General features: G+C 37.8%; 1 protein-coding gene across 4 annotated transcripts in view; it reads right to left on the bottom strand.

Moving 5' to 3' along the window:
* shank1 (SH3 and multiple ankyrin repeat domains 1) overlaps nucleotides 1–16,398 on the bottom strand; it is an 88,029-nt gene that overhangs the window by 8,292 nt on the left and 63,339 nt on the right. For all 4 annotated transcript variants that reach the window (XM_057346121.1, XM_057346119.1, XM_057346120.1 and 1 more), the window contains 9 exons: nucleotides 5,855–5,937; nucleotides 5,520–5,644; nucleotides 5,249–5,384; nucleotides 4,873–4,953; nucleotides 2,400–2,408; nucleotides 2,239–2,265; nucleotides 2,092–2,148; nucleotides 1,062–1,174; nucleotides 813–933 (listed from right to left, as the gene is read on the bottom strand). In XM_057346121.1, the coding sequence (XP_057202104.1) occupies nucleotides 813–933; nucleotides 1,062–1,174; nucleotides 2,092–2,148; nucleotides 2,239–2,265; nucleotides 2,400–2,408; nucleotides 4,873–4,953; nucleotides 5,249–5,384; nucleotides 5,520–5,644; nucleotides 5,855–5,937 (752 nt within the window). The remainder of the gene's footprint in view (nucleotides 1–812; nucleotides 934–1,061; nucleotides 1,175–2,091; nucleotides 2,149–2,238; nucleotides 2,266–2,399; nucleotides 2,409–4,872; nucleotides 4,954–5,248; nucleotides 5,385–5,519; nucleotides 5,645–5,854; nucleotides 5,938–16,398) is intronic.

The following is a 16,398-nucleotide window of genomic DNA, read 5'->3' on the forward strand; positions in this document are numbered from 1 at the left end:
ATTTTCAAACACTTAAGACAAATGCAGGGATAACAAATACAGAATAAAAATGTGCTAATTGTTAAAAAAAACTAACAAGGGAAAGATTAAGGGAAGATATACTTGAGAGAGATAATGTACAAAACTAGGACACAGAAATGAGCTGATGAGTCCATCTTGTCTGTTTGTCTGTCTGTCAGCTTGTCTGTTTATTACCACGACTGATATTCTTCCAGCATAAACAGGTACAAGCTATTCATCTCTCCATATTTGCAAAGCTCTTTTGTGTCAGTACACACCAGTTTTAGTCACACTCTATTATAGAAGACAAATGCAATACACAAATGACCTCTACCCGATGACATAGAAGTCATAAAAAAGTAAGATTTAGACCAAATTACCAACATGGCATGCAAAAATAAAAAATGCTCCTAACATCAAATTAAGATAACCAAAGACTGAATATTTAAATACCAAATATTTAATTACATGTTGCCATTAATTGATTTACAAATAGAGTTATCCTCCAAATAAAAATGAACACAGATGAATCTGAACTGAAAATGAGTTTATAAATCCAAGCGTTATGTGTCAATTAGTCTCCTTTATAAACCAATCAAACAGCTAAAAGGATTTTATGGACTGATGCAACAAACTAAAAAGCGCGCTCACTGTTCTACAGCATGAAAGCATTAATACATGAATGATAAGCATTACAGAACACCCACAGCTGCACTCTTCAGAGCGCTGTAAACGCAAATACCATAGACGTGCAGCACTATGGTAGACAGACAGGTGTACAGACAGACAAACAATCTAACAGACAGCCTCACCGATGGACTTCTGTCGCAGCATACCGTGCGGGGGGCCGTGGCCAGGCACAAACTGACCACGGTCGTAGCCTAGCCCTGCCCCAGATGTAGTCATTCCCATTCCGGACTGGTCAAAACTTGGCTACCAGAAAGAAAGAGAAATATCTGAAGGATAAAACTGTTTCTTTTAGGATTATGTACCAGTTTTCCATGTACTAGTTTAACAACAATACTACAGTCAAAATGTAATGGTCTCACTCACAAACGCACCTCATTATAAAAGCCTCTGCCCCGTTCTCTTTTTATCCCCTGAACACGGGGACCTGGAGCCTCATTGGTACTGATGGTCTGCTGTGCTGCAGCTAAAATCTCATCCAGTTTATCTGACATGAGAGAGAGCGAAAATAATTTTTCACAGGAAATTCTGAAACGCCCCTTTAACCCGTTCATGCGTGAAATAAACTTACAAAATCACATCTGTTACAGACATAAACATTCAGGTATGAGATAAAGAAAATTCTCTTATTTTGTCACTTAATTACTTTTTTATTCAGCTGCTAAAATATTCAGCTTAAAACATTTTTAAAGGGATCATATGACACTACTAAAACAAATATTATCATTTTTTACCATGTTTTAGATGTAATGCAATATGTGTACACACTAGTGCGTAGTGATTGGTCGAATACTGCAAGCGTGTGACGCTTACCCCTCTTACCATATTTGGAACATCAGGTTCCAAACCAATTGTACTGACTTGTATGCCCATCTTACTTGCGTATACATTTGGGCGGTCTTAGTCAGCTCATACTACTAACTGACGAAGATTTGTGGGGGTGTGGTTACACGAGAAATCTTACGTGTCTAATACATGCATGGGCAACTTATAACACACCAAAGACACAGAAAAACACGTATTCGCGCCATATGACCCATTTAAGAACTTAAAAACTTGTTGAAAAGTTGAAAAGCTGCTTCAAATTTAGAGTATATTAAACTGACTTTTAAAATATATAGTTTAACCAATTGCAACTTTGTTTTTTTAGTTAGTTCAATATCATTTAATTTCAAGTGACTGGTAAAGCCAATTTTCATTTTCTTTTTAGTTAACAAACATTAAAAAAAGTTTTTAAGTTGACTTTTTTACAGTGTGGGTGATAAAGAGAAGACATTCAATTTGTTCCATTTATTTTAATGTTTCATCATATTCATCTTAAATTGAGCTAAATTTCTAAAGCAAACTCATATCTTCCCCTGATGTAATATTACAGTGCCTCTTAAACACCATTGACCCTCTTACTCAAAGCCATCTGATAAACAGTCCTTTTCTTCTCTGTAGCTTGTGAAGACTCGAACTCTGTAACAAACAGACCGGAATCATCATATAAGAAATATCTGCAAAACTGTGAGGTCAAGTGTTTCATTCGAGACTGAAAAAAAGTTTTACCTGATTTCTTTTTCCATGGAGCAGAGGCTGTGATCAAACATTCAGAAAGTCACGTAAAGTTAAGTCTGCAGTAATACTGCGATTACATTTCTCCCAATGCTTTACACACACAACCTTATTAATATACTTATTAATGTGAAAAGAGAAGTGGTGGCTCTTACCTCTGTCCACTGTGTATGGAATGCCGGGACAGACAGAAAGATTAGGGAGGTTATAAAATAGTTAAAATTGCAGTTATTATAAAACATCCCGTGAGACACAAGTGTGCAGGAAGGGTTCATAAGAGCCACAAGTGAAGTGTGTAGGGAGCGTGTGTATATAATAATTCCATTTGCATATAACGCTCGGGAATTCTGGGTACAAAAATTGAGGAGGGGTCAATCTGCTTGCCTGTTAAAACTGTATAAGAGCTGTTCTTCCTTAAAAAAAAAAAAAACTGTTTTTTTCAGTGTTGCCCTGTGGTTAAAGAGATTCTCCAACCAAAATGAAAATTCTGTCATGAATTACTCCACCCCAAGTTGTTCCAAACCTGTATACATTTCTTTGTTCTGTTGAACACAAAAAAAGATATTTGGAAAAATGTTAGCAACTGATTTTCAAAATATCTCATTTTGTGTTCATCAGAATATTTGTTCCTACTGTACTATAGTCAATGATGTCCCAGAAATGTCAGTTGCTAACACATCTTTCATTGTATTCAACTGAGCAAAAAATTTATACAAATTTGAAAACCTGAGGGTGAATGATTTTTGGGCGGAGTATCTCTTTAATAAAGTCCTGGTATAGAGATATTCATGTTAGATTGATCTTGACTATCTTTAGATCATGACAGCCTGTGAGGTGGGACACTGCACCAGCTGGAGAGGTGAATGTATCTGAAAATGGTGAGAGTTCTTCACTTTCATTAAACTGATGCATTTGAATCTGCATATGGTAGATGACAACACTTGCACATTTAACACCCGAGACTTATTCAGCACACTGAGAAGATGCAGCTGAAAATATACCTTTTATATTTACTGTCTGCACATTAACTTTGGCATATTGCATAACAATATACACACACAACACTCTTAAAGGGTTATATTTCACCCAAAAATGAGCCAGAGGGTGAGTAAATGATGACAGAATTTCCTAGATACTGTACTTATCAGTGTGTTCTACATTGTTGTATATTCAGGGACCTACTGATCAGCAGGTAACACAATCGCATTTAGACTTTTGTTTGTGACATTTAGAGGCATGTACATTTGAAAACAATAAATCCACAATAACAGACTGGGGCAAATGTGGCACCCCTTCAAAATAATGACATAGTTCTGTCTGTGAATAGTTACACTGACATCACAGTCAAAATTAAGCCTGTCTAAGAGTAATATATATCGATTATGTCATATATAAAAACTGAATATACAGTTGGGCTGAAGGATTTTCTGTTTAGTAACTATTAATTTAGGATGGTTCACCCAAAAATGACAATACTTACACCCTCATGATCCAAACCTGCATGACTTCTTCTACAGAACACAAAAGAATATAGGAATGAGAATAAGAATGTTGGTAACCAAATAACACTGGCACCCATTTATAAACAGTTCACCAAAATATATAGACAAAACCACTTATTTTGTGTTCCACAGGAGAAAGAGTCATACACAATTTCTAAACCCCATGAGTGTAAATGATGACAAAATGTTATTTTTGGGTGAACTGTCTTTAAGCGCCTCAGGCAAAACTCTGAATATCTTTAAAGATTTAACACCACAAACCTTGTAAACTTTATAGTTCATGCTTATACGTACATGCTTATTCTACTGTAACAGTCGGGTACCTTGACAACACGATTATGTTGCTACTTCTAATCCTAACAACTGATAAAAACATTAATATTTCTAAAAAACACTTCAACCTACAGTAACTTCAGTGGCACAGGGGACTCTTAGCTAAAGAGAAGGGAAAGGGGTGGAACATGACTCAATGGACTGCAGATGAGGAAAGATGTTTTGTCATTTTGATAGGGTAAGGTGAATCTATTACGAAACAGACCACAACAAGCAGTGGGTTTTTTGGTGGTGTAGTCTGGGTCCCTCACTGTTGATAAAATGGTAAAAGAAATGATTGTAGGTGATGGTGGCACCATGAGCCAGCACATCCTGTGCCTCTCCAGCAATGCCCACCTCCACAGCACTCAGGAACCCGTTTTTCGAACAGCCAGAGGTGTGTGACCATTAGCTGGTTTAGATTCAGGTTGAGGGTTAAAGCTAAGAGGGGTTGCAGGTGGAGTCTGCGGGGTAAGGTGGTAGGCCGGAGGGGGGTATACGGGTTGGGAAGGTTGGACAGTTTTTGGGGGGTTACCTGTAGTGGGGGTGCTGGTAGTGACAACTTAGTTGTGGAACTTCTGAAAGAACAGTGAAATGCATTGAGACTCATTCACATTGATGCTCTCTCGTTCTCTCTCACTTTTATTCTGTCTCTGTCTCTCTCTATGTCTCCCTTCCTGACATCCAGTTTAAACACTTCTTTTCATAATTGCTATTATTGTGTCAATGTATTACTGCGATAGTTCTATCTATCAAATGTCTGGTACTGTCCAGCAGTGCTTTTTATTCTATCCTTCTCATCCTTATTTCTTACCCATCTCTTCCAGTTCTGATGTCATGGATTTGGAGCGCAGGGCGATAGCCGGTGTGCTCAGTCTCTTGCTCTGCTGTGGAACTATGGAAAGAAAAGGAGAAAAGTCACCACAGCTGTGATCATCATCACCGTTATTATTATTATATAGTGAACATTATGATTATTTGCACCAGGGGGTAGGAACAAACTGATAAATTATTCATGACCAGGCTGATGGGGTTTATATTAATTAGGTGACATTCAGTCAGCCCTAGCTGATTTGCTAACAAAAGGTAGGTAGGTGTTTAATCGTATAAAAATACCATACAAAACTATTAAAAAAGTTAATCTCAGAGACGTATGTGCAATCCTGCCATTGTAATTTTTTAATTCTTACTTTTCTTTCTGACCCCTTCCTCCAAATCAGGATTCCGGGTAACCATGACAACCTTGACCATGAGGCTGTTGCCGCCTTGTCTGATCATGTTGACCACCTGCCTGTGTCCCACCTTAACCACATTCTGGCCATTCACCTGGAAAAGAGATGACAGAAAAACAGAGAAAGACAGTGACAAACAAAAAGACAGATGTGATCAATACAGAGAAATGTCAAGTTTTCTTAAATAGTGAAACAGGCTGCAAGTTCCACAATGCAGTTTTGCAGGCACCTCAATAAGGAAGTCTCCCATTCGTAGACCAGCTCTCCAAGCCACGCCTCCCTCGTCGACAGACTCAAGGTACTGCAGTGCCGGAAAGGCTGGGGTGGGAGTAAACTCTTCAATAGGGGTCTGAGCTACAAAGAGGGGACATTTATACAATCAGTTCACAGTGTGGTGTGCATGTCCAGAATGTTCTATTGAGAGAAAGTAAGTTACATTACAGAAGAAATAAAAAATAAGTAATATCGATGGCAGTGAATTTGCGCAATAGATTGAAATGGTCTCATCTGAAAGGCATCAGAAGAGTGTGTGTGTGAGAGTGAGGAGTGAGTGAGCCATCTTACCCTTGGCTCCTCTCAGCACAAAGCCAAACCCCTCATTGTCTTTTTTCTGCAGGAGGACCGTTTTCTCCTTGATTATGTAGTCACTAAGAGAGAGAAAGAGAGAGAGAAAAAGAGAGAGAGAGGATCAAAATATCAGTCATGTTAGAATACAGCACACCAAGAAAGGGCAACAGAAGAATGTGGGGGTAAGAGGCAGATTTAAAAGATAGAAGTGGAATAAATATCTTCACTGCACCAGGACAAGATGTAAATCCTGAACGAGCAATTGAGGAAGGGAGGGGGTCACAGGACAGAGAGAAAAAAAGAGTACAGTGTATGAATAAATACATTACAGGATGGCCTGTACCATCAGTCTGACTCAGAGCCATTGAAAAACAGAGTTACGACACTCACATAGATGTCCGTTGGAAGAATGGAATGCGGAAGTAACTCGTGTCATGGTCTCCCAAACGCATTTGCTGTACAGTTGGTGAAATAACGGCATGTTTATACATTTTAACGAGTTGCCGGACATATCTTATATTCATAGAACTTATATTCATAGATGTTATATTCATATTACTCCTCAGACAAAATGCTGCTATAAATGTAGTCAACATAGTATACAGCTCCAGAGGTTGACGATAGCAATCTGAACTCTGCCATTTTGGCAGGCATTCAGGAGAGCAGGAGAGCGCTAGAGCGGCTGTTGCATTGGTATTGACAGTGGTCAAACAATAATTTAAAACCAGGCTGTATAGACTTTACAAATCGTACTATTTTAACATGGTGGACCAGAAAGCAAAGGGCAAATCATTTTATCATATTCTTAAGGATCCCGAATCCCTGATAGACGATTAAATGGTTAACTGCATGAAAACGTGCTAACCAACACATGTCACCACTATCTCTTCCTCTCTGTCGTTATGCTGCCAAATCCTAAACAAGACACATGAGAGCAGCACTCGCCTAGTCCAGCTGTGCAATCGCAGTGGGCTCCTAACACAACCCCATCGTGTCTGACCACCACCCATGGCTTCAATGGAGAGTCATTTAGTTTTTTTGTGAATGTTTAACCTGCAAGATCACTGATATGATGATGCCAAATGAATAAATAAATATAGCTTTGCTGGCTACCTACAAACAAGGACAGCTAGGGTCGATTACTTTAGCTAACAACACAGTTGACTTACCCTTCCAAATGACGACAAAGGTTAAAGCCGGCAAACTCCAAAGTTGAATATGCATTACAAAATTCACGTCAATTTTTACCACTCAGGCTTTTAAAGAGTCTCCGGAGTAGGATGATGAAAAGTTGATGAGGTAGTTGTAGATATTAGGAACCTGCAGGTCAGGAAATTCATCTGTTTCTTTATAGATACACGTTGAAAGCACCCCAGGGCGTTGTAGGGATCTGTTATGTTTAATCTATTAAGCTTTGCTATGCACAGGTCTATGTCTTTTGAACTAAAGTGCGCAGTGAACTCTGTTGCCTTGAAACTCATGCTGGCGCCATTCATTTCATATCTGCTCCCGGCTGTCCTTGCCTGCCAGGATGGCGGTGTAAACAGAATAGGTCATGTGACTGCCGGAGCTCTATTCAGTGTACACAATGTGCTAATATATTCAGTAAAAATAATGCAAATATAGTTGCTGTTATCTGTCCCGCCAAAATCCATTTAAATAGGTTGACAGCACGGATTTGTTTGGAACTATTGAGGGCTCCATGAACCACGTGACCACACGGTAGCAAGATCAAGTGTCGTAACTCTCATATTCAATGGCTCTGGCCTGACTCTAATGGTGAAGGGTGCAATTCTTTTCCATGTTAAAGTGATAGTTCACCCAAAAATGAAAATTCTGTCATCATTTACTCACGTCATTCAAAACATGTATGACTTTCTTCTTTCCGCAGAACACAAAAGAAGATATTGACTTCTATTGTGTAGACAGAAAACCAGTGCAAGTCAATGGGTACCGCCGGTTTTCGGTTACCAACATTTTTCAGAATTTCTTCTTATGTGTTCTGCAGAAGAAAGAAAGTCATACAGGTTTGAAATGACAAGAGGGTGAGTAAATATTTACATTATAAACACTAGAGAAAACTCTTGTGCAAAAATATAAATTTCAAATGTCATTTACTCCTCACTTGCCTGGTCCAACCCACTGTTTTTGCACTGTAGTTTGAGTCACATTGGTGCTTTTATAAGGCTAGACATAGATATAACAACAGTAACTCAAACAATGGCATGAAATAGGAGTTGGTCTACCTACATTGTCCAAGAGTGAGGAGTGTTTTGGACACCAAATTAACGCCATAATTTGTTGCATTTAATGGCACAAAAAAGGTACACACCTTATCTTATTAAATTACTGTGCACATTTTTGTAACATTGACACTTTCTACTCACTGGTGGTTTTCATTTACAGCGAGCTTCTCAGATTATCTTCACAGCCTTGTTTACTATGCTTTGGCTTCTGTGCTCTTGCATCAACAAGTGCATTGCCATTCAGAACAACAATATCCTCATACTTCAGCTCTGTATTCAGGAGACCTAACCAACTGTTCGCTGTCACTGCCAGAGATCTAGAGAAACCGGGGGACAGGCAGAGCCGATACTAAACACAACAGCAGGTCAGACCACACATGGCAATTCTCCTCCTTTAAACGCTGTTACGAGAAAATCATTTGGCGGGAAACCAGTCACTGGGGCTTAATTTGAAAGATGTGTGAAGTTTATCCATCTCTGAAACATAAAAGGAAGGACTAGTGTAAACAGGTGTCATAAACCTGTCTGGCTTAGACAAGACATGACAATAGTTCTGTCGCTGAATAGTTTTGTTTACTGAAAAGTATGTAGGGATCTAAATTATTTTACTATTATGTAGTGATGGAAAGTTCGAGTCATTTTTGCGATTCGGATGTTTGAATCTCATTCAGCAAAATGAATGAATCTTTTTTCGAGTCATTTCGTTCATCTGAGCAGAGTTAAATTAATGTTGCATGTTAATAGCCAAATTACCCTGTAACGTTTATTTATGTTAGTTTTGATCAGATATATAATAAGAAATAACTTATATTGTAGTTAGGGACAAGTTATGAGAAACAGTAATTTCATTATTTCCTGACAGCCATATAAGCTCTGAAATCTGTACAAGAAACAAAAAGGATTATAGCTCAACTGTAGAGACTTCATGCCCGAGTCATTCGTTATTTTGCCCATATAGGCTGCATTTACAGAAAACATAAATGATTACCGAGTCCGAGTCGTTCGTTCTTTTGTCACGTGACAACCCCATAGGCCAGTCTTTGCAGACTGTGCCGGAAACAGAAATGATTAGTTCATCTCCCGAGTCTTCGGGTTTGAGTTTTTCGTTCTTTTGTCACGTGATATGACAGATGCGTGTTTAATGTATAACATACAAAAATAACTTATCTCCTGACTTCCCTTACAAATATTCATGCAGTTTTTAACTCTTGCTTTTGATGCATTTCTGTAAAGTTATGTATTTATAATTCATTAACAATTTTGGGTCACTCAGGTATGCAATAAGGTTTACAGGTTGTTGTTTTTTTACTAAAAAGTCTCATGCAGTTAGCAAAGTATATAATATTAGGCTCAAATCATTTAAATGTGCAATTATTTAATAAGAGCTCACATGTGTAATATATGCATTAGACATAAACACTGACTTTACTAGTGTTGCTTATGTTTATATTTTGCCAGCACAGTTCTTATGCAAAATGGTTAGTTATTAAGATAAATTAAAAACACATGCAGATATCCACAAGAAACATTTATTAATATACTGACAGAAAAAAGAACAGAACGGTACGTTTTAGAGCAGTGTTAATTTTGACAGCAAATTTTGATTTAGTTTTAGTCATAGTCTTTTGACGAAAATGCAATGTAGTTTTAGTCACATTTTAGTCAACCCCATCATTTTAGTTTTAGTCTAGTTTTAGTCGACGAAATATGAAAAACATTTTAGTCGAATAAATATACATTATATTTAGTCTACTAAAATCTAAATGGTTTAAATCATTTACTTGGTGTAATTAAATGTTCCATACAAAGATTCAACTGTTTTGACATAATTTACTTCACCTTAGAATAAAATTAAACCAGGTCATTACCTTTATTTTTCAGAAAAGTTCAGTAACTAGATATGCATTGTTGGAACGCAGAGTATTAGACCATGAACGACATGTTCCAGTTCATTCAGTCCCATTTGACTCAATTGACTCGTTAAGTTGGGCGTGTTCATTCAACCAATGAAACGCTCTGACAGGGCTCACACTCAAAGGCTATTGGCTCATGGCATGCCTCTTTGAAGTAAGCGCTGCACTGTCTCTGCTTGAGACAGCAATGAATGAGAATAGCTTTCAAAAAGACATATTATATAAATTGTATTACATTTCTTTAGTCATGCAAACATGTTACATACTTGGTTGGAATGTACAGTTCGACTCACTTCATCACTTCTATAATCAGTAGAGGACAGCGCTGGTTTCTTTTGGCTGACTTTGTTGCATTTCACGTTATGCAGCAGCTCGTGTTAAGTTAACATAGGCATATAAAAACACTTGAGCTTGCCTTCGTAATGTGTTTCGGGGTGACTCGCCTGCAGTCGCGCTTCAAGTTTGCGGCGTTTTACCGGCGATCGTGAAGGAAAATAAGACGCTTTGTAAACCGCGTGGAGACACCTATGCTTTCCCTTCTCCCAGAGACTTCTCTCTTCCGTTTATATGAGATAAGCAGCACATGCGCGCAATCTGATGTCCGCCAGGTGGGACAAGAATATTTTCGACTCGTTTTTATTAGTTGACGAAAATGTCAGTATATTTTTATTACAGTTTTCGTTATAATGCATTCATTTTTATTTAGTTATCGTCTCGTTTTCGTCAGTGAACACATGTCGTTAACGAATACTTTTCGTCATAGTTTTCGTTAACGAAATTAACACTGTTTTAGAGAACATGTTTATTACACATATCTTTTGATCATTTTATAATATTTCTTCCTATAATACAACATATAACACGTGCATCATGCATTTGACTGATGATCCGGGAAGTGGTCACGTAACGTTAAAGACTCGAAGACTCCGGTACAGGCTGCAGGTTTGACTGCGGAGCTACCATTTGACAAAAGAACGAAAGGACTCGGACCCGATGACTCGAAAGACGAACTTATCATTACTGTTTCTGGTACAATGTTGCACATGCGCGGTCAACACAAAATGAACGAATCACTCTCTGAGACACTCGTTACTCCCGGGTCATGTTAAAGAAAAGAACGAATCGTTCATGAACGACCCATCACTACTATTATGAACATCCAGTGATCAACAAGTATAATCTCTAACAAGATGTCTTGAATTGAGTTCAAACATCACATAGCATGCTGAAACGCAACACTGGCACAACTGTACAATGTTGCACAGGGTCCAGATATTATAAGAGATGCTCATATGTGCAATAGTGAGATGTTGGTGGTTGCCTAAGAAACGAGCAGAACTGAATATAGGAACTAACCAGACTAATATGTAGACATGCACAAGTGATACAGAGGTTTGGCAACCATATTGAACAAAACTCATCTTTCCCCACGCTAATGTTCACTTTGAAAGAATCTCAGCAACACGCCCAAGCATAATGTTTACAGAGTACAGTATGCTGGCCAATTACATAACTGTTCATAGCAAAAATGTAAAGAAATGGCAAAGCCTGGTTGTTATGCCTGAAAGTCTATATTTAGACAAAGGACAGTTTGCTATGTGTAATAAAAAGTTGAAATCATATATCAATGTATATGTGACCCTGGACCATAAACCGTTCACAAGGGTACATTTTTTAAATTGAGATTTATACATAATCTGAAAGCTGAATAAATAATCTTTTTTGGTAGGTTTGTTAGGATAGGACAGTATTTGGCCGAGATGCAACTATTTGAAGATCTGCAATCTGAGGGTGCAAAAAGTAGAAACAGGTTTGTTTTAACACTCTCTATTGGCTTACCACTGTAATGATGTTGTGGAGAGTAGATGAAGCTGAAAGCAAAAATTCTAAGCTTTACATAGATACCAAACTTAAATGGGTAATTATCAAATAGCGGGCATCAGCAAGTGAAGTTTGTGGGCGTGTTTTCGGGCCATTTTTGTTCGATTTTGCTGCATCCACTCACAAAAATAGTTTTCATATATTTCTGGCAGGAAATTTACAAAATATCTTCATGGAACTTGATCTTTACTTACTATCCTAATGATTTTTGGCATAAAAGAATAAATCTATAATTTTGACCTATACAATGTATTGTTGGCTATTGCTACAAATACCCGTTCAATTTAAGACTGGTTTTGTGGTCCAGGGTCACATATTTCCTCAAATTAATGATAATAATTTATTTGGAATGCCCTACATAGGCAGCAATTTTCAGTGCACCACACAAATAGCTTTGAATGAAATGGTTATTTATAATAATATTGGATTTTTTCAACTGACCTAAATTCTGAGGATGCATGCAGCGCTGCCCTACAATCTGGCCAAAGCAAGGTATCTCAGGAGGCTGTATAATTAAGTTGCCTACCTTTTGGAACCACCTGAAGTACACCTTTGATGCCTTAAAAAGCTGTCTCTGGAGGCAGCTCGCTAGGTTTTGGAAGCAGGCTGTTATAGGCTCAGCAAATCCATTTGGTCATGGTGTTCCTTAAAAGCATAATGAAGGTCCAGAGAATTCCAAACTGAAAGGATATAATGCTTCCTAATTGAGTGGGTCACCATATTCCATTATCAATCAATCACTGGACCGATACATCTGTGTATAGTCAGTGATCCTGCTATTACAGTTATGTAGATGGCATAGGTTTGAGTGAGTGAGATGAGTCACTGCGTTAGTGAGTCAGTGTGGTTGTTTGTCCAACAGTGACTCTGCCAGTCCATGACTCATATGACCGGTGAATTCATGAATCGTGCTGCTGCTCTGATAAACCCCACCAAAAACATTATCTTCATGCTATACAGCCACAAACTCTATATGTGTACATAACAGCAGGGAAGACATTTGTTTGTGATCAACGATATGGTTATTGTGAGGGATAAGGTTGATGTATTATTGTGTTTGTGCTATAAAACCGAGCTCGACAATAATGTCAGCTTGATGGCCAGGACCGGTGTGAGAGATTCGGGTCACTGATGAGATGGTCATTTGCCCTGTTGGGGGCAAGTCATGGAATTAATTCATTACTACAAATGTGTATGCATACAGTTGCTGTTGGACTGTATGTGTTGGATGCTTGGAATTTTGTGTGAATGTGCTGAAACCTGCATGCCTTCATAGATTAAAACAAGCATGGTTGCTCAGTTATAAAAGGTACAGTAACTACAAAACATACAGTAAACATAAATTTCCCATGCAAATTCCATTTTATACCTAAACAAAAAGCCGGAAATAGACCTTTATATTGAGGATATTTATCTAGGATATAGGTATTTTCTTCAGTGTGATGTTATATTTAAATGTATATTTTATAGATTGTTATCTAGTTAAATATCATGGCTGGTTCAGTAGCAGCATGAGGATCTGTTGCTATTTTCAGTGCAATCTGTTAACAATCAAAACCTTTCAACACACAAACAGAACTCTTGAGAATAACTTTTGAGAATAAACATTAGAGCCCTGACTGCTAAAAATAACACAAATAACCAAAAAGCTACATTTACTGGCTAAAGGGCAATAAGTCCTAAATGACAGGAAAACATAGAGCAATGTCATGCTTCAGGTTGATATGTTTGTAGGCTATTATTTACATTTACAAAAAACTCTCCAAGCAAACCATTTTAACAAAAAATAACTTATGCAATAATAATCAATAATAATAAATACGCTGCAGAAAAAAATGTAAAGACCATTTTAGAGAAAAGAAAATTTACGATTTATATGTGTTTAGGTAAAATGATAACAACAAATTTTTGTCTCATTCTGTGAACTACTAACAATATTTTTCTATTTGCATTTATTTGCATAAAATAATAACTAGAGATAGGTCAAAATAACAGAAAAGATGCTCTGTATTTTTCAGCCTTCAACTACTGCAAAGAAAATAAGTTCATATTCACTTCTAAGCAAATTATGTGATATGCAGATGTGTGTTGTTGATTTCCCTCCCATTATGAACTGCTTGTCCATTTTTGAATGCCGAGGACCACAATGGAAATAAGCCTTTCGCTTGTTTGTGTATTCTATCCTCGACAGTTTTTTAAAATGTGTATGAATTGGTCTTTTGGGCTTGATTGTACTTGTTTTCATTTTTATTGTCAAATAAATCAAATCAAATCAAATCAAAATATGTCATGAAATTGTCATGAAACTCTAGATGGTGGAGTCCTAAAGTCTAAACCAATCTGACATAATAACTTTACTACACGGCTCAGCCGATTGGTTCCTTCCGTATCAGCAGCCAATGAGCTTGCTGCTCTACGTTTAAATCTTGGCAAGTGATTGTTGTAGCAGCGCGTTTTCAGAAACCCTCCTCCTTTCCCAGCTCCACTGGAATAGATCTGCTACAAGGTGATCATGTAAGCTATGCGGGGTTTATTTATACAGTATATGTTATATGTGCAGCAGCAGCATTCCTTATATGCACACAGCAGCATGTTGTGGATGTATTAGCAGCAGCAAGTCTCCCTACTTGCTCCGCCGCCGCAGCAGCAGCAGCGTAGCAGATCTATTCCGCCTAGACCAAATACATTTATATGTCATGCACACTTCCATGCTAAACCCTCCGAGAGTTGTCATGACAGAAATAAATTTAGCAAAAGTTCAAAAATAATTTTTTATGTGATAACCTGGATTTTATCACATTTTTCATGCATTTTTCTTGTCATGCTGTCAGTCTTTCACATTGCTTTTGAATGACTATATGTTACTCCTGAGGTTTGATTTAGCTGAAATTCAACAAACACTGGACTGGAATAACCACAATACGTCTAGAAATTCTGATTTGAAATGAAAATTTGGAATGCTCTCTTAATTTTTTCCGCGGCTGTATATAAATTTAACTATATATGGGTAGTAATAAATGTGTCCTATGGTGTGACAGCAAAAATGAAGAAAACAAACGTTTAAAAATATATTATTATTATATTATTAATATTCATATTTATAATCTAAAATAGCACAAAAAATAATCTTCACTGTTACTTTTTCCCATGTCACAACTACCCATTCCAAAATCCCACAGGATTATTTCAAATAATGGCAAAAGTAAAGTTTGGAAATATAAACTGATACTTCCTACTGACACACTACAGCAAAACTTATATAACCAGCTTGAACAGGGTGAAAATACTAACATGCCTAAGACTTAAAGTACATAGCTCAGTACTGTATATATATATATACTGTATATTCTGACACAATATTTATAAACATGTTATTATGAAAGTGAAACATTGGTAGGGGAAGGAAAATCGGAACTACAGTACAAAAACAATCCACACAGTTAAAGCCATGCCAAGTCACTTATTTGATACAGCCTGATTATCTGTGTTTTTAAACTGTGGAGGGATGACACTGAGTTATGTGTGTTTGCCTTCTACTGTTAGTGAGCCTCTGTGAGTATCTACATGTGGTTGTGGGTCTGATTTTGCCTGCATTGCGAAGACCTAATGTCCCCACAGGGACAGTTAAAGCTGAAATTACCAACATTGTGGGGACCAGTCAATAGTCCCCACAATAGTAAGAAACAGTAAGAAACATACTAAATAATGCCTTAATGAAAACATAAAAATGCAAAGAGGCTTCTGTGAGGTTGAGAGGTAAAATACAATTACCACCATATGAAAAGCTCAGTATCAAACAAGACAAGAAACATGTATGTGTCCAGTGCCAGTCAGGTGCTGGTGAAATATTGTTTCAACTGTACCATACTGTACCCACATGCTGATAGTCACACTGTACACATGCTCGGCCCTCAACCCACTCCATCTGTTCATCTCTCTCTCTCTTTCACACAAACACACACTCTCTTTCTCTTCTCCCTGAATGCTATAGAACTCGACCAACCATCTAAACCACTAACTAAAAGCCAAATCTAAAAGCTTTCTCAGAGATCATGAACCATGATCCTGGCAGCCAGGGTCACTCATGTCTCCCTCTGAACTCTTTCTCAGACTCCTCTGAGTGTCACGCTTTCTATCTCAGTGCTCTCTTCTCTCCAACAGTCCGTCCACACTCCTCCTCACTTATCTTCCGCCGCGCCTGCACAGAGGGATGCCAATGGTGGCCATTCTCCATATCACCCACTCATCTCTGCCCAGATAGAAAACAAGCCAGGAATGAATTGATGTGCGGTAGAAAGTGATGGTCTCGCTTCAAGTTGGCACTCCCTTCTTAAAGTTACAGACATCTCACACCCTGCTAACCTTCCCTGCCGTACATCACACGGTTTATCAAACAACTGCATCTCGTACTATACAGTATAAGCATACGCAGCAAGCTTAAACGCGAGTACTAAAGACAATGTCACAGAGATGTTACACAAAGTGACCAATCAAAACCAAG

This window comes from Triplophysa rosa, linkage group LG11, assembly GCF_024868665.1.
Source record: "Triplophysa rosa linkage group LG11, Trosa_1v2, whole genome shotgun sequence".
Lineage (NCBI taxonomy): Eukaryota > Metazoa > Chordata > Actinopteri > Cypriniformes > Nemacheilidae > Triplophysa > Triplophysa rosa.